Source organism: Coccidioides immitis (genome assembly GCF_000149335.2).
Source record: "Coccidioides immitis RS genomic scaffold supercont3.6, whole genome shotgun sequence".
Lineage (NCBI taxonomy): Eukaryota > Fungi > Ascomycota > Eurotiomycetes > Onygenales > Onygenaceae > Coccidioides > Coccidioides immitis.
In genome coordinates, this window is record NW_004504312.1 from 155,874 (window position 1) to 178,985 (window position 23,112).

Below are 23,112 nucleotides of genomic sequence, written 5' to 3' on the forward strand. Positions count from 1 at the left end.
CACAAGCTAGTGAGTTCATCTCTAATTACATTTTTGCTTTGTATGATCATAAGATTTTGCCTTCACATGAGATTTGGTTTACAGAGAGGCTTATACTTGCTAGAAGCTGCTGGTTCACTCTCTTTCTCTCTCTCTCTTGTAAGTTATTACTACTCTTCTCTCTTGAGAGGACCTCTACCTTCTCTTTCTTTGAAGAAGAGTTGTTCAGACCTTCAGTAAGTAGTCTTTAGAGGTTAAGATATGTTTGTAACTAATAGTTCTAGAGTATTGTTACTCTTTCTCTTTTCTCTTTATCAGTTGCTGTCTCTCTTCTGCCAGCTCAAGCTGTAAGTGTCTTCTTGCAAGCTGATATTTAGTTTGTGTACTGATGAAGTTAGAGTTCTGCTGCTCAGTCTTCTCTTCTCATGATTGTTGTGCCAGTCCTGGCCAGAAACATGAGTATTCTCTATCATATTTCAGTTTGTGGCTAATCTTCTCTAGATTGTTGTTGCCATTCTCCCTGCTCTAGCAGAGTTCATAAGTGCTGTAGTTCTGTAAAGTATCTGAAATTATCCAGCACCCTCTCTGCAAGACCAACAATAGTAGTTTCAGATCATCTTCATCTAATTGCCACCAGCTGATACTTTTACTAGTGCATTACAGGCCAATCTGGTAGTTCTTTCAGGTCTTCCACCTCATACTGGAGCACAAGCTTTGTCTGCTCACAAAAGAGCATAATGTTGCAAGTTTATTTAAAGATCTATTCTTATTGCTGGTTTGAATAATTTAAACTAGTTAACTGTCTGTGTCCAGCTCTGTAAAAGTATTCTTATAACTTGAGCTGGAATCCAGCCATTACCAGAACAGAAGTGCTCTGTCTGCAAGAGAGCTCAGCAAGACTATAGTAATATACTCTTTACAGAGTACATCTCTGTAGACTTGGGTTAAAAGTATAACAATTATCTATACTGTAGGCACCTTGCTTGCTCTTTCCAGCAGTGAGATTATAGATAATTATTACAGGTCTTTGTAAGAGAAAGCTGGAGACTCTTATATAATTCTTAGATAGTTCTTTTTTTGAAACCAATTTAATTTGATTTGACTATATCTTTTCTCTTTCTAACTTATTTTCTAGTTTCACTATCTTCATCTATCTTTTTCACAAATCAGGCTTGTCCAGATTTCTACTATAAAATTATTAAAGTAGCTTTCTCAGTGAACAGATATTGCTTACAGATATTCATGTCTTGTTCTTCTCATTATTATAATCTTTCTAATATACTCTGTACTACAGCTTACAATTCTCTCTCTTTAAGTTAATTATCTTGTGAACCTGATACTTCTTTTCATTCTCATCCATCTTACAAACTTTATAATAAGATGAGCTATCAATTTCTTTGTGGGTCTTGTGCTTGCAGAGCAGAAATACATGAAAAATGATATGAGTTTACAGATCTGGAGATAGCTTCAGTCTGTAAACTCACAAGCCTATCTTCTTCACAATTCTACAAGACTCATGCCTTAGCAAATCCAATTTTTTGTTAGGCCATACAGTCTTAATATTGCAAAGATCAGGCCACATTTTGTTTTCTATCTGGAAAGTCTTCATAATGTACTTCTGGTCATAGTACTTCTTCTGATAGGCTTGTGCCTTCACAAGTGATTTCTTGACCTTCTTATAGAGTAATCTCATTGTCTTCATCTGATTTTTTGAATTCTTGCACATATAGTTATACTTCTCAGAATTCAACAAATCTGTTTGCAGATTTAATTTATATATCAGCTGAAAGAGTGATTTTTGTGTGGAGGCCTGCTATAAGTTATTGTATGTGAACTCTGTCATTGGCAACCACATTATCCAGTCATCTTGATCATAACTGATATAGCTTTACAGATACTACTCTAGCATACTATTCAGTCTCTCAGTTTAATTATTAGTTTGCAGATGAAATACCATGCTCATTGCTCTTATAATCTTCAAGATGTGAGTCAAATCACTTCAAAATTCACTTATGAACAGAGATTCTTGATCTGTTACTATGCTTGCAGGTAATCCATGCAATCTTACTATCTTGTAAACAAAGAGATGGACCAATTCCTCTGATATCAGCTTCTTTATTGTAGAGATAAAGTGAGTCATCTTTGTGAGCTAGTTCACTACTACCAGAATATAGTTAAACTGCACCTTCTCAAAATTCAAACTTACAGGAAGATCTGTAATAACATTCATGCTAATAGATTCTCAAGAGTAATTCAGAATTGATAAGAGTAATAGTTCTTCTTGAAGTTTTCCACAAACTCTTCTTAAGCTCTGATAGATTCTACAGACTTCACAACACTTCTTTACCAGTTTTCTCATTTTTGGCTAAAAGTATTTGCAAGCTATAAGCTTGTACATTCTTGCTGTAGCAAAATACCCCATGAGAGATAGATTATGATGATATTTGATTAGCTCTATTCACAAGATCTTATTCTGAGAAATGTACATGCAACTATTTCTATAGAGAATGCTCTTCTTCTCTTTCTATATTACAAATTTCTTCATGTCTGTCTTAATATCTTTACAGACTTCAGCTGCATAGTCATTACTTTGCAGTAGGTTTAGTAATGATGCTAACAGATTAAAGCTGCTCTTCTTATAAGAATTCTTCTTACAAATCAGGTCTTTAATCTTCTGAATCTGTATTGTGATCTTCTTCACTTTGCACATGTCTTTCAAGATAATCTTTGTAAGTAGTTTCTTGATTGCAATTCAAAGCTTCATAAAGATAAGTTATATGTTCTCATCTTCTTCCTCCTCTCTCTAATTAAGAGAAACTTGAGCTGTCAGTTTCAACTTTTCTGTAATCTCTTGCTTCTTTGCAAGCATTATTCTCAGTTGGTTTGCAGTCTCATAACTCTCTATATTATCTAGACTAGTCTTCTTGATATAATCAGGTCTTCACAAGAGTTCATCTGCTGGATTCTTGATTTCTTTCATGGTTAACTGTGAATCAAAAGGCTGTCAGTCTTTGTGTCCAGCAGATCTGTCTTTGTGAGAGGTCTTAAGCAGTCTGGAAATAGCACAAGCTATCATGATCTGTAAGAACTTGAACTGGTGTTGACAAGTCTTCCAACCAGCAGTGCCAATATTTAAATGACTTCACAATCACAAGCAGTTCTTGATTATAAATGCCATAATTCATCTTTACAGGTTGCATCTTCCACAAATAAAACTTAACTGGAACCCAAATGCTATTCTTTGCCAGCTGTAATAAGATACTATACACCACAAAGCCAGATGCATCTGTTTCCAGTCTGGTCTTCTGTTCTATATCAAAATAGTGAAGCATAACAGCTTCTACAAATACTCTTTTCAGATCTATAAAGGCTTCACAATCTTTTTCAGTTATGAAAGTATTGGCTTCTCTTCTCATCTCTCTTCATATGCATCTGCTTAGCTTTGCTTCTTCTCTCTTTAGAAGAGCAGTCAGACTGCAGGCTATCTTAGAGAATCTTGAAATGAAGTATCTGTAAAAGTTCACAAATTCTAAGAAGACCTGAATCTCTTTCTTACTAGTGAGCTCTGGCCAGTCAAGAATAGTATTTATACAGCTCTTCTCCATAAGAACATTCTCTGGTATTATAATATACTCAAGATAGTTAATCTTGCAAGTATTGAACTTGCACTTTGCCAGCTTACAATAAAGACCTGCATTCTTGAGTATCTTAAGTATTAATTTCACATGCTTCTCATAATCTTTCTCACAAGTCAAGTACACAATCACATCATCAAGATAGACTACTGCAGACATATTCAGATATTTGCTAAGTGTCTTTGCAATATACAATTGAAAGGCTGCTGGTGCATTTGCAAGTTCAAAGAGCACTATCAAGTACTTAAATAGCTTCTGTAGAGTTCAAAATGCAGTCTTCTACTCATTCTTTTTATAAATTCTCAATCTATAGTAGGTATTCTTGACATTCAACTGAGTGAATATTGCAGCTCCCACAAGCTTATACAATACATCTTCAATCAGTAGTAGAGAATATCTATTCTTGATTATTTTTGAATTCAGATTACAATAGTTCACATACATTCTTAATCTGCTATTCTTCTTGAACACAAACAGAATGAGTGCTTCTGCAGATAACTTGAAAGAGCAGATGAATCTATAAGTTAGAGTACTGCTCAGATATTCATAAAGAGTCTCTTGTTCAGCTTGTGAAAGTCTATATATTCTTTCAAATTCTGGCTGCTTCCCTGGCTCAAGATCTATAATCAAATTATCTTTACAGTATGGTGGCAGCTCTCAAGCTCTCTTGTCACTAAACACTTCTGCAAGTTTGTAATAGGCTTCCAGTATTTGGAGATCTAGATCTGCTGTCACCACCTGTTCTGATTTACAGAGAGTTATCATGTAAATAGGCTTTTCTTTCTTTACTAGCTTCAAGAGATTAACTGATTTAATCTTCATGAGTGGATCACAATATACAGTTTGAAACTCTAGCCTTAGTTCTCTGAAATACATTTTGAGATTATATTACTGCAGCCAGCTCAAATCTACTAGCATCTCATGTTTTATGGTCACAATCATCACTTGTTTATGGAACAACTGCCAGTTTCTCTGAGAGTTACAGACTTTAAAGAATATATTTGCAATCTCTTCTGCAAGAATGATATTCTCATGATCTATAGCAGTTTCAATCTCTATAGACATCTTATGCATCTCTAGCACTAGCTTTGCAGCCAATTGTGAACTAATCACTAGAGATTGACAACCAGAGTGTATTAGTGCTGACCAGGTGATACTTCTGTTAGTTAGGCTTCATGTACCTAGAACAATGAAGAGAAGAGCAAGAAGACTTTTCTTAAACAACTTTATTATATTAATTCTATCTACTTACAGCTTCTCAATTTTCTATTTGCTACTCTTCTTCTTGAAACAATCTTTTACAAGATATCTCTTTTAACCACACTTAAAGCACTTCTCTTCTTTTCTTAAAGCTTTATAATTCTTGATAAGATTCTTCCCTATCTTCTGAGCAGGTCTCTGGAGTTGACTTCTCTTATTTATTTACAGTCTTGAGTTATCAGTCTTCATATCTTCACAAGCACTTCTAACTAAATTGATAGACTTCATGTGTGAGGTATTCTTTTCAAGAGCTGCTGTCACACTTGATCAGAGTCAGGTAGTCAGTGCTACTATCTTATTAATATTATCTGGTATTTCCAGCTGTTCATCCAGTTTAGCTCATATGAACTCATTCAAGTTCTCTATATATAGATTCTTCTTTATTTTTTCAAAGCTTTCAAAATCTTCACTAATTTCTGTCACAAGCTCTAGAAATTGTTGACAGTAGACTTGATTAGTTTCATTCAAACTCTTGTGAAGATTAAAGATTGCTCACCAAGAGTTTTATATATGGTTTGCTGGGTCTTCTAGCCTCACATATAAAAATTTCTTGAAGCCATTTCAGTTATTCTTTAATAGATTGTTTTTGCAGTAAATCTTTCAGAGATCTTTTTCAATGTAATCAAGTTCTGTAAGAGTATACACAAGAGTTTTCTCATTATTCAATTTGCTCACATCACAAGTGAATTTAATGCTGGAGATGAACTGCTGATATTTTATATAGAAGTCAGTCTGATAGAGCTTCATGTGTTGTAGTGGTCTCAAGACTGACAGACACTTCACAGATGTTGAGTTGAAGATAGTTATATCAAGAAATTCACTTTATAAGTGCTTTTAGATGGTTTGAAGAGTATTTAACTTTTCTTGCCATTTTATTATTCTTTTTAGTAGTTTGGTTTTCTCATGAAGTCATTGGATTTTATCTCTTAATACTAAGATAGACTCTCTCTTTGAGATCATAATGCTAGTTTTGATTTTATTCATGGTTGAGAGAGCTAAGATGGTTTCAAGATTTGTTATCTTCTTGTGAACTTGGGTTTATTCTTTGGATAGATTTTCTGCTGGTGTTTCAGATTTGTGAGCTTCAGGGGGTTGGCTTCTTTATATTGATACTATTGTCAGGTGTCACTAAAGAAGAGTAGCAAAATGTGAGAATTATATATGTGGATTGGTGTGACAATGAATCTATAAAAGAAATTGTATGTAGAAAAGAGTATGCAAGATAAAAGATCTGGTATTGGCAGCTATATATGACTTGTAGACAAGATTGCTACTGGCTTCCAACAAGAGATTTGTGCAGTAGTGGCCTTTTATGTGTGCTTGTAAGCATGTGACTTAGTGCCTTATGAGGACATATGTACTTTCACAGCTTGTGAGTTCAGGCCCTGGGCCCTTGCAGGTGTTGTTTGTCCATGTAAGAGGTTTGCAGGTGAATTCTTACAAAAGACTTTATAACTAGCAGAGAAGGAAAAACAGATAATTGAATATACTACTAAATATCAGCAGTCAGATCTTCAAGCACTGGCTTTAAAGCATTGTCAGAAGAACTTTTTTGCTAAAGAGTCTTATTACAAAGAGTTTATACAATCTTTTAAAAGAGAAAGTAAAAGCTTTACAAGTCTCTCTAGCAAGATATTAGACTTTCTAGCCAAGAAATCTATTGTTGACATTTCTTTAAATTCTTTTCTATATATCTTCTGAATCTCTTGCTCTGGCTGCAATATTAGACCATCCACCTATTTATTTTCCTAACTACACTAATTTCTATACTTCAAAGAACACATTCATTTAATATTTAATAGCTATTTAATAATAAAGCTCTGGTTGTTGAGATATTTAATAAATTTGTTGTGTACAGAAGTGTGTCTCAGAAGTTTTTATGCATGCTAGTAATTAGGCTAGTACCAGAAATGCATTGAACCCCACCAAATTAGTATGGATCAGCCTGTACCTTTGATCAGAAATTCATTCATCCTCTTGTACATCTTCCCAAGTGTTCATATCTCCAAGATATAAAGCTGCTAGAGTCTCTGCAGCTTCTAATCTACTAGCTAAGCAATTCCTTTCTAGATTCTGCTGTTTTGAGATTTTTCCCTTTAAATGCTGATCTTTATACTCTTGAAAACTCTTATAACCACCCTCTCTATACTCATTCCCTTCTTCAAGCCATATAATCTCTTGAATGTAATGTGAAATTCACTTAATCCACTGTTGAATCTTCTCTTGCAAAAGCTTATTTCAGACTTGCAGCCAAATCTCCCTTGCAGTCTTGGTTTTGTATGGAGCTCCACAAGAAGTTGTATGCCTTTTCATCCACATTCAAGCAGGCTCAATTGCATTTAAATCTGGTGAATTCCCTGGCCAAAGCAGCTGCTTTATTTCATGTAAACTATATAACTTTCTCTGCACAAAATGAATATGTACTGGTGCTCCATCTTCTTGCACTAGAGTCTTTGATTGATCTTTAAGGCACTTCTTTGCAAAAAGAATAAGCTTGGGAATAAGAACCTTCTAGTTAGAATAAAACAAGAAATTAGTCTTTATTTCAGTAGAAATTCAGAAAATATTCAGATCTTTTGATATCTATATTAATCTACTTCATTGCCTTTGCAAATTAGCTTTCTATTCTTCTCTGTAAACCAAAAGACTGGCCTTTTTCCAGGGATTCCATAAAGCTTTATCTGTTGCATAGCAGTATTGAGCTCCTATTTCTCTTTTGCCTCAGCTTCTCTTGCAATATTAAGCTCATCCAATTTCTTTTAAGCTTGCTGCTTCTCTGCAGAGGTCTCCACAGTTCAAATATGACAAGAACTCTTCTTTTCATAACTAAAACAGCCCCAAAACATGAAAGTTGAAGCCTTCTTCTATCTTCACCAGATACAGGTTTGATCATAAGCCTTTAAAGTTGTTCTTCATATACAAAGAGCTTTCTGTTGATGCCTCAAGACAACTGAAGTCTCATCCATCCAGATAACATTCTTCCAGTTATCTAAAGTCCAATTCTTGTAAGCAGTAGCAAATTTCAGCCTTTTCTCTCTTATAAACTCAGTTAGACCAGGTTTTCAAGTAGTTTGACATTAATAAAGTCATAATGCTGTAGAATTCACCAAACACTTGAGTAGAATATACCAGATTCAAAGGCAAGAATCTCAGTAGATTTTTCTTGGCCAGCTCTATCCTTTCAAATCAAATCCAATATCTCAGATTCTTTACTAAAATCTATCTCTTTAAAGTGTCCTGATCACTTTGCATCTTTAACAAATGAAATATCAATTTGCTGGTTCTCTTGAGGCTTATAGCTACAGTCTTTGGCTTATTTTTCAATCACTTGAAGGATTCTAGCAGGAATTCCTAGAGCAGTAGAGACTTTATTAACTGGTATTCCTCAAGAGACTAAAGCTAGAGCTTGGATGCAAATAGCAATTGGATGAAACTGATTATTTTTAGGCATTGGAAATTATTTGAAATGAGATTCAAGCTGGCAATTGTTTTGAAATCAGAAGGTACTTGTAGGTCCGTAGTTATTTGGTTGGGGGGTATTGTACTTTTGATACAGCTATAATTACTAGCGTGCGTAAAGACTTCTGAGACGCACCTCCGTAGAGCATTTGGCAAAATTTGGCTTGTTTAGTGGTGTGGCTTGTTTAGTGGTGAACTACCTTAACTAACTAGTTTAATTAACTAGTTAGGTTAACTGCCTGTGTGATTAACTAACTAACTATGTAACCACCTTAAGCCACGGAGCGGAGGCAGGTGAAAAGTCACCTGGGGGAATCTAGACCTGGTTCCTGATCTGTCTCTGACATCAATCGAATCCCTCAGCTCCGTTCTCACAATAGCCTCATATCCAGCTCAAACTGCAGAGTATTATCATAAACTTGAGATAATTTTGCTAGTCTAATGGCCTCATAGCAAAGCTGGGAAAACATCACCATAGGCCTTCTATTTAGCTACATTCACGTCATTTTGATTAACCAGAGCAGTTTTGCAGTTTTGTGACTCGCCCCGACCATAGTGCTCTCGGGTAACTTGAACAAAAGATGAAACCGCTTCGCCCTCTAGGCTAGCTGCGTCAATCCTAGAATGGAAACGCTTTCACCAGCAGCAACACAAATGCTCCAGCAGAAAGAAGAAGCCAACAGAAGATTTAATCCACGCGCATGGGCACTCAATCCTAGGAACCTTGGACTCAGTGAAATGCACACTTCCATACTCCGTAGATTGAGCATATAAATTCACATGAGTCCAACCATGCCAATCTCATGTATGTCAAACAGGGAATCCAAGCAGTCATTCAGAAGTATCTCCGCGGCTATGGAGGATAGAAAACTCGACCCATCTTAGTTTCTTAGTTGCCCATCGTTCCTGTTATTTATATTCAGTAGTCAGTCAATGATTCAGACTAAAATTATTCAAGGAATGGACCCCGGTATAAATTATAATGTTTGTGTTTGGCTCAACCACGCTCTTCTTGAATGCCACCATGGCAACGTGAGACTTCAGCTCTCGCTGCCTAAATCAGAACCACCACAGTACGGAGTACTTCTCTCCAGACTGTAAACAGTAATTAAGTGGCGTAAGATCCCTTACATCTGATCGACATTCGTCGAAACCTGCCCAATGGATCAAAAAGACCGGGAACACTGGTGATCGCGTTGAGCGTTACGTCCAGAACATCCACAGACTTGAACATGGATTTCTCAACAGTTGGGGTGCATGCGGAGCCTTAGTAGTTCTAGGTCATTTGAAGGCAACCCCTCATGGGTAAAACATAGAGAACGCTCGAACTCGAAAGATTTTGGTTGCATTTAACAGGAATCTAGGCTTGAATGATCTTCATAATGGGCTACCAATGCCTAAAACACACACACACACACAAAATAAAGAAAGAGGAAAAGGGGGAAAAAAATTTCAAGAATTACCAACAACAGACCACAGCACCTCCAAGAGCCAGTGCATACACAGCTTTGTCTTTATTTATTCTCTTTTTTTTCTTTTCTTTTCTTTTTTTTTTTTTTAAACTTCTTGTCCCTTCACTTTCTGATTCACCTCAGACCTTCATTTCCTCAAGGCCATGCTTCCAGATAGTGGCATATGGAGTCATGCCGTCTTCACGGAAGTCAATGAGGACATGCCTGGAAGAGGTACGGTCAGTAATGGGAGGACCAAACAAAGAAATTTTCTATTCCGTCAAGTTAGGATGGGGTAAGACGTACATTCCATTGGGGTCCATGGAAGCGCCCATGAGGACGTCGTAGTTGTCATAATTGGAAAGGATCTTCTTGACAGCAGCCTGGGCTCCGGTCTGGAATTCCTTGATCTCCTCAGGGCTAGCGCCCTTCTCCTTGAGCTTGTCGTTGACTTTCCTGACGTAGCCTGGCGGGAAGAGATTAGCCACGGCGGAGGAATTGAATTGGGGTTGGGTTGGGGTGGGCTTAGGGTGTTGCAACAGGATGTGGACTCACTCTTGAGATGGGATTTGAAAGAGTCCTTGGAGGGTTTCGTTTCCACTCCGTTCTCGTCAGGCTTCAACCAGTGGAGCTGGAAAGCCTCTTCAATATCATGGACCATGACGCCGCTGCTCTCCTCACCACCACCGTATTCGTCACCGCCCTCCTCAGCAGAGGGGTTGGCGCCAGCGAGCTCTACATCGAGTCAGCAGGTTGCACATATATGTGTGTGTGTCTGCGTCTGTCTGTGATTGGTACGGACCAAAGTTCTCTGCCTTCTTAGCGTACTTCTTGCAGTTGACCTCCCAGAGGACACCGCCAGGAACATCAATGAGTTTGTAGGTGTCGGACATGATCTCGTCCCCACTGATGATATCCTATGGACAATTTCAATCAGCCATTGTCATTCCAAAGTACGGGACCAAAAGAACGAGTGGATGCAGTTGTAGTCATTTTTATTTTTTTATTTTGCTGCTGTTCCACCCTTTTCTTTTTTTCATCTTATTTCTTTTTTTTTTTTTTTTTTCCCTTTTTTCAAAGAGTCTTTCGTTGAATTTTTCCCCCAGGCAAAACCGGGACAAGAGGTGGGCGGGGTAGAGGATGTGTACCTTGTAGATGATCATTTTTACAGTGCGATGAAGCTGCGGGTTGGGGGTTTGTTTCTTTGGAGTGCTGTTTGTGTTAAGAAAGAGCAAGCAGTGCAGTCACAGACAAGAGAAGAGAAGAATAGTGATGAAGGCGATTGAAGGGGGTGAAGGAGTGAAAGGGCAAGCGGACAGAGAAGTTCTTTTAAATGTTTCTGTGATTTTTTTGGCCCTGGGCCCGGGTGGTCCTTTTTTCTTTTTGGTGGGGTTAGTTAACTAATTGTTACTCTGCAGTGACAGCAAAACCTAGTCAAAAATGACTTAGAGGTTTCTGCCTCATTGTGCGTTCACCGCCCAACACCACACTAGCTTAGTCAGCAGAAGCAAAAATCCTTCTTCTCACGTGATATGGAGATAGATAAGATTATCAGGAATGAATTAGGTAATACAAAGCAGCCATCCGGGCCGACTTTTCCCCAACCGCGCCTTGACTGGCCTAAGCATCAAATTTGGTTTGCTTGGCCGCGAACCAAAAAATCTAACTACGACATTTTTGGCTTTAATGGCTTTCCTCTGGACTCCGAAGCGCAGTTGTTTTTGTATTTTTAACTTCACCTCTTGTCTCTCCCTCAACCAAAGTCGCCTGTCTCCTCTCTCTCCCCCTCTCTTCTCTCTCTTTCACGCTCTTTTGCTCCTCTTTGCTTGCTTCTCTGTTGTTCTTCCCATCCCAGGCTGTGTTTCCCCTCAGGCCATCCCGGATCCTGCGATGACGGGCGGCGAAGAAGGGCTCGAGACTCCATCCTCCGGCTAGCCTCCTGCCACCCCCTCTTGGCCTGTTCCTCTCCGACTTTTTGCTCTTTTGTCACCTTTGCTACTGCTCCTGCTGCTTGTGCTGCTTGTGCTACTTGTGCTCTGCCTCCTCCTACTCCTCCTCCTCCACCCCCTTCAGTGTTCGCTCTCTTTCCAGATATTCACACTCCTTCTTGTCCTGAGTAGTCAAGTCGGTTGGTTGCTGCGGCGTCAGACATCATAATCATAATCATCATCGGTCTTCCGCTGTTCCCCTACCGCAGTCCCCAACTTAGCACATCCATATACACGCGTGTATAGCTACATACTTCTGTGCCGCTGGCTGCCCACTCCAATTGGCCAAACGGACCCATCTCGCTCGATCTTTCCGCAACGTCCGGCTCTCTGCTTTTGCCTATACCGAGCTTGCTTGCTTCTCTCTGGTAGCTCTCTACCTTCTCACACCACCTTCTTGTTGTCATAACCTCCCCCTATAAATAGTTTAATCTCTGCACAGCCCGAACCGCAAATCTTCCTCTATCTGTATCTCTCACCTCCTTCCCACTACTTTTCTCTATTTCTGTCTTTCTCTCTCTCTCTCCCTCTCTCTCTCTCTCTTTTCCCTCCTCTTCATGGGCACACCTTCATTTTCATCTTTTGCTTGTCTGTTGAATTTATCCTGATATAGCAACTGTTTCCTCAGTTGTCACCTGTCCCTGCAATCCCAACCAGTGTCGCAGATCACAATGGCCAACTTCACAGAAGCCCTCCCGCCCCTCCCTGCCTACACCTTGGCGCCCCGTCAGCCCCTCGTCCCTCCCATCCCGGACAACATCATGATCCTCATCCTCCCCGTCGTCGCGTACTGGGTCGTCTCCATGGCCTTCCACTGGATAGATGTCAACGACTACTTTTCCCAGTACCGCCTCCACACCCCTGAAGAGCTCCTTAAGCGGAACCATGTCTCCAGGAGCGAGGTTGTCCGCGACGTCATCGTCCAGCAGATCATCCAGACCGCCGTCGGCCTCGGAATGGCATACATTGATGAACCCGAATACACCGGCATGGAGGACTACCAGGTTGCTGTCTGGGCCCGTCGCGTGAGGATTGCACAGAGAGCCATGCCACGGCTCCTCGTGCTCGTCGGCCTGGATCCCACCGGTTTGGCCGGCAAGCTCTCTCACTATCCAACCCTTGCGGCTGTTGTTTCTGGCGGTACATACCCATTTCTCACCCAGGAGATCGCCTCTGGGACCGGTGAGGCCATCGTGGCGCCGGCCTTTGCGCGTTGGGAGCTCTCGCTCGCTAGCATGATCTATTGGTACCTGATCCCGGCCTTTCAATTCCTCTTTGCTGTCTTCTTCGTAGATACCTGGCAGTATTTCCTGCATCGTGCCATGCACCTGAATAAGTGGCTCTACAGTAAGTAATTATTATTTGAATCTTTTTTTCTTCTTCCGGCCCCCCCTTCTCTCTTTTTTTTGCGCTAACCACCGCGAATTGGTCTTCCAATAGCAACCTTCCATTCACGGCACCATCGACTCTACGTGCCCTATGCTTTCGGTGCTCTGTACAACCATCCAGTCGAAGGCTTCCTACTTGACACTGCTGGAACTGGACTTGCATTCCTCATTTCCCGCATGAGTTCCCGCCAAGCGATGTGGTTCTTTACCTGCTCCACCATCAAAACAATCGACGATCACTGCGGATATGCTTTCCCATTTGATCCCCTGCAGAAAGTTACCTCCAACAACGCCGCATACCACGACATCCACCATCAAAGCTGGGGCATCAAAACCAACTTTTCTCAGCCTTTCTTCACCTTCTGGGATCGCCTCTTGAATACCAGATGGCATGGTGATGTGACTCTCCGGTATGAACGCTCACGCCTGGCTGCTCAGCGCATGGTAGAAGCAGAGAAAGCCCAGGAAGGCACTACCAAACCTGGAGTCAAACTCCCGCCAAAAGAAGAGGAGGAGAGCAACTCACGCAGTTTGCTTGCGAAAACTGTCTGCAAAAAGACCACCTCATTCTCCTCCCAAACGGAACCATACAAGGGTGCCTCCCACCGGATCAACAGTAGCATCCGACAAAAATAAATGCTCTGCACCACTGGACAGTGTTGCTCGCTTCGATTCTATCGACCCCGGGTATCTGCTTTAACGACGTTTATGACGTTCCCACTCAGTCAAGAATTACTTATTCCGGATTATAGAGTGGCTTTGTTGGACTAGCGTCGCCCCTTTAATCTTTGAAGCGGCGTGCTCTATCTTGGTATTGACAGCGTTTATCCAAAGCTGCTCTCAACCTATACCTCTCCGCTTTCCATTTTTCTTGATTTCCTTCTTATGAAGTCTGTGTTATGACCTCCTCTAATAATAAATAGCCTGGTCTTCCTTGTTTCCTTCTTTATTTTCTCTTGTAATCGATCTCTTTCATCCTGTTGCACTTTACATTTTCATCCCTTCTTGGCCAGACCATCCACCACCACTTTATGTATATTCTTGTCCGCATTCCAACCTGAATTCTGTCTTGTGTATTTTTATACATCGGTGTTGATCGCTACCTAAAACTTAATAATGAACGGTTTATTTTTTTATTTTCTTTTTTAATCATTTGTCTTCTTGGGGCCTGGGTCATATTTGTGTTGCAACAATTTCAGTCAGGGCTCCTGGAGGTTTGCAACCATTGTGCTCCATCGTGTGGTGTTCGATTCTGGCTTGTTCCCAATCACCGAGGCATCTTCCCATGAGCTCTGGGCCGAATATTCAACTCGTGGATCGCGAGTGAGGATGGACCGGTACTCGTCGGCCCAGTCACGGCTCGTTTTCGGCGTCGCTAAGCGTGCTACCTCGTTTGAGAATCCAGCAACAATGCGTCTACCATAGTGCAAACAGTTGTTGTCGAACACCTCTTGCTTGCCTTCAGCTTCGTGTATTGTCTCTGATGCTCCCGGGTGCTCAGACTGATTACAATGTGGAAGACATTGTGTCTGCGGGGAATCCGTTTCGTTGAATAATATCTCCATTCGCGAGTCTCGTTGATATAAGCGGATGATCTCGATGTCAAGGTCCGGGTCGTTGTCGTGGTCAAGCGCGCGTCCACCGCTGTATATGCTCGATGAAGGCCTGGGTGAAAGCAGGCCGGGAAGGTCTTCTTCCGCTTTTTCCTCCCGGCCTTCCTTCCGGCCTTCCTCCCTCCCGGCCTCTTTTCCTGGTTCTTCTTCATTGACGCCTTCCTCAGGTACGGCCGCCTCTGTGGCGACACAGTACCTTCTTCGCCTAAGTTTGTTTATTGTCTTTCTCACCTCCTTCAACTCCGCTGCATCCTCGCCACTTCTGACAAATATATCCAGCCTGCTTTCACCATGACACGCCATGCTCTCCTCCACCCATCGCATCAACTTCGGCGGTTTGCCTGCCCATCCTCTAGTCCGCGTCCGACTCAGCAGCACCGTACGCAGGTTCTTGATCGCCGTTGCATCCTGCAGGATTCGTGAGAGCATACACGCCTCACACCCACTGGCCTGGAAGTACCATTTCATATTCGACGGGAGGGCAAACTCCTTCTCCAGCCGTGTTGAGGTCATCCACATACCGTTGATTTCGCGCAGGGTATCAACCATGATCCGCTGCTTGACGGTTAGGCGCGAGCGGTGCATAGCGAGCCGATCTAGCCGCGGGCCGACTTCGAGCTGGACCAGCCGGAAGATCGAGCTGATTACGTGGCTATTTAGGCGCTTGTGCAGTGAACAGGACTTGGCTTCGCTCGGAAGGAGGCGGAGTGTGGTGCAAAAGAAGTCGCAGACTTTGGAACGCCGGAGGTGCCGGGGTAGGCTGGCGACAACGGCTGAGACGAAGATCCGCGCATCCTCCGGTGTTGCAGCTTGTGTTGTGAAGTAAAAGAGCCGAGCAAGGACCCTGATATCTTCTCGGGATAGGTCGCTGACAGACGTTGCGTGACGTTTTTTGAGTCCTTTGATCCCCATTGTTGTCACAAGCTAGTATTTCCCCTGAAAACGATGAATATGTTATGAATATCTCTCTCGCCAACCGGGTATTCGGTTAAGCTCCCCTGCTCAGGGATACCTAGGAAGCTGGATATGATGGATGTGTCACAAAGCCTTCCTCCCTTCATTTAGCCCACGCCGTTCTGTTTGCTGATTGTTCTTATCGAAACGTTATACTGCCATCCAAAGGCCCGCGAGCCCTAACAATCTAAAGATCTTGTACAGCCCAAGCGGTCACCCTCAGGATAAGCGAACGCAGAGACCAGAGGTCAAACAGTGTAGTCAAGACTAGCTTACATGTGAATTCAGACCTGGAGTGTTACCTTGGAGATGCTTACAGTTCTATGAAATCAATTCACCACTATGCATGAACATCCCGTGTGGTCTTGGTGACATAGATCCATTTTACCGACATAAGATGTCCTCAGTGACTGAAATGCCTTACAATGTGAACAACAATCCTCCCCTTCATACTTTGTAACACACCGACCCGGATTAACCCACAAACTCCTGTCAAAATTGTAACATGCTCGAGTGTTAAGCAGCTACGGTCAGTCCGGAAAGAGATTTCCTCTCTTGATTCTAGGAAGATCAATGCAGTTCTTGTTACTGAAAAGGGAGGTTTCAAATATCTTCCTGAAAATCCCCCTCCAACCCCATTTTCTTGTTTCTGACTTAGACTTCTCAAGCTTTCCTGGATAATTTGACAGTTTACTACTATCTGTGGGAGCCTGATTTAGTACATGCACACTATGTTTGCATGAAACAAGCAATTGAACGACCTCCGCATACCATCACCGCCGCAAGTAATGGTGCACTATGGATAAAGAGCAAAGAACAGAGAAGAGGAGGGTATAATTGATCTTGTATGTCTGTATGTACTCTATACGCATGGTATGTACTGTACATTAATGATGACATTAGGTTAGTTACACAGAAGATAGCCACTTTAGGTAGCAGCTAGAGAAACCCTGACGGGGCAAAGGTCGTTGATACAAAAAGGTGTCCAAAAAGAGGCGCATAGCGGTCGGGAGATGATAGACACACGTTAATCGTAAAGAATAGGGTTACAATCGCGGAGATCCGATCAGGGCATTTTCTTTTTTCATCGTTTCGACCAGACAACGGCTTGTCCAATCCGTAATCGCCATGTTGGTCACCATTGGATTGACGCCGCTTGCGCTCGGGAAAACAGACGCGTCCATGACATAAAGTCCGTCTGTTCCCCAAACCTGACCAGAAGGGTCGACAACACTCTTCCTCGCTGACGAGCCCATGCGACAAGTTCCCATCTGATGTGCACTGGCAAAACTTGATCCCCAAGTAGGAAGAGGATCACTTTGCCTCAGCTGTTGGATCCAGGCCTGAAAGGCCGGATTGTTGATGCCTTCTTCAAGAGAATCAGCAGGCTCTTTGGGGCGAACGAACGGAGGAACCGAATGGCAAGTGGTGCGAATCTCTTTGGCGCCCGAGACGTATGCTATCTTGGCGCTAGCGATGACGCCTTCCAGTATATGCTTCCGATCATAGGCCGAGGGTGTGTATTTGATTCTACATCTACCGTCGACGGGATCAGGATAAACTGAGCCCGTGTCTCTATCTCGGGCGAGAGAGATAAAGCCGCTCATGTTGCGAAGGTTTGCTGCGAATAGCTTGTAGTCGAGGCCATTTTTCCAGGTGAACGACGGAAGGAAAAACGAGGGCATCATCGTCAGTGCCTCGATTTTCGTGCCATGGCCGGTGCCATCTACGTTTTCAAAATCGCTGACCACAGACGTCAATATTCCTCCTTCCCATGGGCGAGTCTCATGATCGTAGATAGCACCGACAATCATAACTTGTTTACAAATGGTTTGGTTAGCGATGTAAACTTTTGAGAAGACCTTTTTTTTTTTTTTTTTTTTTTTTTTTTTTTTTGAATTGGTATCCTTCTATCTCTCTTTCGCCCACTTTGCTTAAGGCTCAGAGAGGTGAGCGATAACCAAGGTAACATACCTGGATGAAGGTGTAGGTTCCGTCCTATATGTGAATTCTTGAGACCGCTGCGAAGGAGCAGCAAAGGAGACTGCAGGGAGCCACAGGAAATGATCACTTTCTTCGCCTTGACGATCAGTTTTTTGCTGACAAGGGGCTGGCCGTGGGTCAACCCGTTCGCATCTCTTGACCTCCAGGTTCCCTTTACCCCGACGGCAACTTTAGGGCGCTTGGGGTCGCGTGTGTCGAAGCGGACCTTGTCCACCTCAAACCCCTCGATAAAGGTCGCACCGGCCCTGGCGGCGTCAGCAAGGAACGAGACAGCGGGGCCCTGCTTAGTGGCGGACGCGCATCCAAGTGTGCAGTATCCGCAGTAATGCTTTTGGTTGCCAGTGTTCTGAGGAACGGCTTTTGCATTGTAGCCCAGCTTGCGGGCGCCTTCAAGGAGGACGGAGTTGCTAAAATTGTGCTCGATATGATCCGTGGAAGCGCCCATATAGTCACAGACGCGATCGAGGGAATCCTGGAAGGCCATAGAGGTGAAGAGGTCGAGGCCGGATTTTGCCCACTCCTGGCGGACGTACGACTGAGTCTGAAGAGAGGCGGACCAGTTGATCGTCCCGCCGCCTCCCCAGGTCGAACCGGAGAGGACCGAGATGGAGCCGTCGTCGGAGATCTCTGCGCCGCCGTTGGCGTACAGATGGACCGTTCCTGCTGCGGCGGTCATCGGGTAGTGGTTTTCGGAGAAGTAGTATGACTTCTCTGCGACGATGACGCGATAGCCGGCCTCTGCGAGGTTTTTCGCGGCCACACCGGCTCCGCAGCCACTGCCGACGATGACGACGTCAGTCTCGATGATCTCCATAGCGTCGCCAGCGGGGAACTGGAGGAACGTGTAAGGGTAGCCCTCGCCTGTCTTTCCGTGGACGGGAACACGAGGCAGGCCCAGCACCTTGGGCAGGGTTGGGCTGATGGAGGTCCATGACTTGTGACAGAGGGCGACGAGGGAGCGGTGCGCACGTCGCAAGGCGGGGAAGTAAGAGGTCTCCCAAGCGCGCAGGACGGACTCGCGGACATGGACGGGCTGCAGGCGAAAGGGGACGGTCGAGCCGGTCAGGGGGAGGGCGAAGGCGCGGTGGTTGAGGAGGGTGAGGAGCCTCAGGAGGGCGCTGCGGGCCTCCGGGGGAACGTAGAGGGCGAGGGTGCGGCAAAGAGACTCCTTGAAGGCGGGGATGGCGACGGCGTTTTCCTCGAGGTAGTTCTGGGCCAGGGCAAGACGGTCGGGGTCGTTTGAGCCAGCGACGAGCAGTGCGATCGCATCATCGTAGTCCTTATCGGCAACGGCATGGTGGCAGGCGGGGACGGCAGCCCTCTTGCGACGAATAGAGGGGATGATGGCGTCTGCGATGGATAGCAGGGTGGCCCACTGGCACGGGTCGAAGATGTCGTGTGTCTCGGGGGCGGGAGGCAGGGGGGTCTCCTTGATGATGTAGGTAACGGCGTCGGAGACAGCCATGGCGACGTAACTAACAATAGACGGGTCGTGAAGCGAGCGGACGGAATGGTATGTACATACAGCGCATGTGCCAGGAAGAGACACGGTGATTGATATCGCACACACACAGAGAGAGAGAGAGACAGAGAGAGAAGAGGTGAAGTGAAGTGAAGAAGAAAAAGAAGAATAAAAGGAAGAAGAGGAGGAGGAGAGGAGGAGCGGGGAAGGAGCGAACTTGGGGGGAGGTGTTTTGGCCAGCTAGGGTTACCTGAAGAGGAAAAAGCCTGGGGTTTTTACGCATCCAGCAAGAACAAAGCAAAAACAAGATAATTAAAAAGGCAAGAGTAAAAGGCACAGCCAACTTGGCAGGCACGCGTCTCAATCCTTCTTCCCAGGTCAAGCAGGAAGGGCACCTTCCCTAGTATCCCCCAGTTGTTCAGCTAACTAGGTAACTACCCAAGCCAGAGAAGCACAAAACAAGCTGAAAGGGGAAGTGTGTTTGTATACACACACTGGCAGAGTTGAGTGAAAATTAGTGACTGAATGAGTGAGTGAATGATGCAGAGAATAATAGACAAGAGAGAGAGAGAGAGGTAATGCAATGGAGAAATGGCACCAGCAGTCAGTGCTGCATCTTCTCTTTGTTGAATCTCTTTCTTTTTTTGGACGTTGATTCTATGTATCAGCTGCTTCAGCGCGTTCAGCCGAGGTTCCCCACTGCAGATGACTCAGCACAGGCCTCCTCTTCGTTTAACTTAACTAACTACTCCGTACTCCCGTAGTTAACTAGGTTAGGCCAAAAGTTAGTTACTTGCACTTGTATCCAAAGTACGGAGTACATAACTGTGGGGTAGGTGGTGGGTTCACCTAACTCTCCCCATAACAACCCCCCTGTTAATACATATAGACTACTCCGTACAGAGTACTCAGGCCAAAAAAAAAGAATAAATAAATAAATAAAAGGCCAATCCGCCTAGGGTGGTTGAGTTCAATTTGTCTCTTGATGACATCTTGTCTTGATATACTCCGTATTCCCCCTGAAATCCTGCCACGAGACCCTCCAAGGTTTGTCTTTTTCCCCGCCAAATGTGAACAAAATATACGGAGTAACTAAAACAGGCCGAGCACGCCGTCCACAGCTTTGACCTGGGGAGCGAAGAAGAGGAAACCTTCGCCAGCTGAGATGGAATGCTGGAATCGGGCCTTTCGCGGGTTATACTCAGTGCTAGGGATCAATCTTTCTTTCTTGTCAAGCTCCCTCTGACTCAACATTGTGCAACCTTGGTCACCAGTCTCGCGTCAACCAACCTGCCTGATAACTTGTCGCTTGCACTATAAAAACCGTGTCCCTGTTCTCGTAGTTTGTTACCTAGTTAACTACGGAGTACTCCATAGTTGGTTGGTTAGCTCGACCTCCCGGCCAGCGCATCACCTCGGGCCGATGGGGGGGGGTGTCCACCGTTTGGAAACCCAGAGTCCATCGGCCTTATGCTGGCGTAACTACATGACTGGTGACCCAATCGTTCAGATATCTCCCCTTAGTGCCGGTTCTCGGGATTTTTGCCCTCATCACGCAGATAACCGTGCCGTTGCTGTCTTTCCACTTCCCGGGGATGCCTAATTCCATGTTATGTAGTTGGTTCTCCGGCCTCGTTTGTTGTCTGCATCCTTGAGCAGCAGCACGGAACTACATCATATAAATACTTTATTTTTTTTTCTACCTCCAGCCAGCCAGTCAGCGGGAGAGGTCCAGTTTGATTGCTCTAAACTTCTCATCGAAACACTGCTGCCCATCAAACCCTCCTCTTTCTGTAACTGCACATACCCTAGCATTAAACTTGATCATGCCAGCCGGGACGAATCGCAGCCGCGTCTACGTCGTGGGCGTCGGCATGACCCCATTCTTGAAGCCAAATCCCGCCAGAGACTACCCTCCCCTGGGCCTGGAAGCCGGCACAAAGGCTCTCCTCGATGCTGGCATCACGTACGACCAGGTCCAGCAAGGTTACGCCTGCTACGCCTTTGGAGACTCGACCTCCGGGCAGCGGGTGTTCTACCAGTTCGGTAGGACCGCAGCAGACTGCAGCCACCCTTGACTGACTTGGAAGACAGGCATGACCGGAATCCCTATCTTCAACGTGAACAACGCTTGCGCCACCGGCTCGTCCGGCCTGTACCTCGCTCGTCAGTCTCTTAGCCTTGGAGCCGCTGATGTTGCCCTCGTCATCGGCTTCGAGAAGATGCAGGCCGGTCGTATCAAGAAGGCCTTTTTGGATCGTGCCATTCCCCAAGGTCTCCTGGCCGAGAAGATGTTTGCTCTGAACCCCAACAGTGAGCCGGGAAATATGAGTCTCTTCGGTAATGCGGGCTTAGAGTACATCGAGAAGTATGCATGAACCCCCTAATGTCTGCTCAAGAAAAAAAATCTTTGTGCGCTAAGACAGAAAAACCTCTCCCCCGGCCCTGGTATAGATACGATGCCGTTCCTGATGATCTCAACGAGATTGCCCGCATCAACCATGCTCATAGTGCTCAGAACCCTTACAGTCAGTTCCGTACCGTTTACTCTCTAGACCAGATCAAAAGTAGCCCATCTATGTATGGCCCGGTCACGAAACTGCAATGGTCAGCAATCTTTGTCCTTTCTTTCTTTCTTTCTTTCTTTCTTTCTTTCTTGCTTCTTTCCTTTTTTCTTTTTTTTTTTTTTTTTTTTTTTTTTTTTTTTTTTTTTTGGCAGTTAAAGATTAAAGAAATTAATTCCTCTCTGATAAATAGTTGTCCAACATCAGATGGCGCTGCCGCGGCCGTCGTGGTATCTGAAGCCTGGTTGGACAAACACCCCGAGCTGAAAAGCAAGGCTGTAGAGATCGTTGGCCAGTCAATCGTTACGTGAGTCGGCTTGTGAACTACATTCTCAGGAGCTTAGACTAATCTTGTTAGTGATCAATCCGATACTTACGGGACCTCTTCTATGGATCTCGTTGGCTATCAGATGTCCAAGCGTGCCTGCCGCGAAGCTCTTGTCCAGGCTAACGTCTCTGTCTCCCAAGTCGGAGTGTGTGAGCTCCATGACTGCTTCGCCGCAAACGAGCTGATTACCATCGACGCCTTGGGTCTCTGCGAGCCCGGCAAAGCGGGGAAATTTGTTCGCGAGGGAAATATCACGCATGGCGGGAAAGTCCTGGTTAACCCTTCTGGCGGCCTGATTTCAAAAGGTCACCCATTAGGCGCTACGGGACTGGCACAGTGTACTGAGCTGGTGTGGCAGCTGCGTGGGTGGGCAAATAACCGCCTTGCCCCCCAAACTACGGTGGCTTTGCAGCATAACCTTGGCCTCGGCGGCGCCGCGGTGGTCTCGGTCTACAAGCGCGCCGACGGCAAGCAAAATGATCCTCGACCCAATACGGAAATTGCCGAGGCATCTGGGCTAGGATACAACCCTGCGATCGAAGCGAAGCAGGTCACTGTTGCGCAGGTGAAGAAAGTCTTGAGCAGTAGGCATAACAACGAATGGGCTCGTGTTGGTGGGAAAGGGAATGACTTACAGGGACCTCTTCTCGCAAGAATGTAGACAGCGTGTGCCCGTGCGTAACATTGTGTCCTGGTTTGAGACTTGACTCATTTAACCTTTAGGATGGCTTGTTTTATTCTAACTACTGAGATGACAACCCAGAACCGTCCCATTGTGATAATATGAATATTGGTGACAGTTGGAGACACAGCTGCAATAAACTAGCCAGGATCATGTCTATGTGCATATTTAGCTTCTCTTGTAAGATCTGTAGTGAACCTTCTGCTGTTGATACATCACCAATAATTGAGAGCAGGCTGCCCAGCCTCAGGGGCAGAACAATTTTTATATCATTCTTGGTCATAATGCGAGTCAAAATGACCACATTGTAATATCATAACAATCGTTGAATATGTGAACATGGTC

The 23,112-nt window shown here is 44.2% G+C and overlaps 6 protein-coding genes across 6 annotated transcripts; 2 read left to right on the forward strand and 4 right to left on the reverse strand.

Moving 5' to 3' along the window:
• Positions 1-9,693: 9,693 nt before the first annotated feature.
• On the reverse strand, positions 9,694-11,151 carry CIMG_02984 (TCTP family protein). The gene is made up of 5 exons (XM_001243542.2): positions 10,933-11,151; positions 10,587-10,701; positions 10,340-10,519; positions 10,091-10,250; positions 9,694-10,009 (listed from the first exon to the last, which is right to left on the reverse strand). Exons 1-5 carry the CDS (start codon positions 10,945-10,947, stop codon positions 9,925-9,927), a joined length of 555 nt encoding a protein of 184 aa, XP_001243543.1. The 5' UTR covers positions 10,948-11,151; the 3' UTR covers positions 9,694-9,924.
• Positions 11,152-11,467: 316 nt separating this feature from the next.
• On the reverse strand, positions 11,468-12,179 carry CIMG_13667 (uncharacterized protein; the record flags this gene model as incomplete). The annotated part of the gene is made up of 3 exons (XM_004446227.1): positions 11,468-11,741; positions 11,835-11,920; positions 12,027-12,179. 3 exons carry the CDS (start codon positions 12,177-12,179, stop codon positions 11,468-11,470), a joined length of 513 nt encoding a protein of 170 aa, XP_004446284.1.
• Positions 11,986-14,306, forward strand: CIMG_02985 (C4-hydroxylase). The gene is made up of 3 exons (XM_001243543.2): positions 11,986-12,140; positions 12,401-13,119; positions 13,213-14,306. The coding sequence occupies exons 2-3, from the start codon at positions 12,444-12,446 to the stop codon at positions 13,794-13,796; spliced, it is 1,260 nt and encodes a 419-aa protein (XP_001243544.1). The 5' UTR covers positions 11,986-12,140; positions 12,401-12,443; the 3' UTR covers positions 13,797-14,306.
• Positions 14,307-14,332: 26 nt separating this feature from the next.
• Positions 14,333-16,053, reverse strand: CIMG_02986 (uncharacterized protein). The gene has a single exon (XM_001243544.2). The coding sequence runs from the start codon at positions 15,683-15,685 to the stop codon at positions 14,360-14,362; it is 1,326 nt and encodes a 441-aa protein (XP_001243545.1). The 5' UTR covers positions 15,686-16,053; the 3' UTR covers positions 14,333-14,359.
• A 497-nt stretch (positions 16,054-16,550) lies between these two features.
• Positions 16,551-19,477, reverse strand: CIMG_02987 (long chain fatty alcohol oxidase). The gene is made up of 2 exons (XM_001243545.2): positions 17,702-19,477; positions 16,551-17,543 (listed from the first exon to the last, which is right to left on the reverse strand). Exons 1-2 carry the CDS (start codon positions 19,194-19,196, stop codon positions 16,774-16,776), a joined length of 2,265 nt encoding a protein of 754 aa, XP_001243546.1. The 5' UTR covers positions 19,197-19,477; the 3' UTR covers positions 16,551-16,773.
• A 1,493-nt stretch (positions 19,478-20,970) lies between these two features.
• CIMG_02988 (sterol carrier protein) lies at positions 20,971-22,864 on the forward strand. Its single transcript, XM_001243546.2, has 5 exons — positions 20,971-21,239; positions 21,288-21,561; positions 21,648-21,800; positions 21,951-22,064; positions 22,116-22,864. The coding sequence occupies exons 1-5, from the start codon at positions 21,020-21,022 to the stop codon at positions 22,744-22,746; spliced, it is 1,392 nt and encodes a 463-aa protein (XP_001243547.2). The 5' UTR covers positions 20,971-21,019; the 3' UTR covers positions 22,747-22,864.
• The last annotated feature ends 248 nt before the right edge of the window (positions 22,865-23,112 follow it).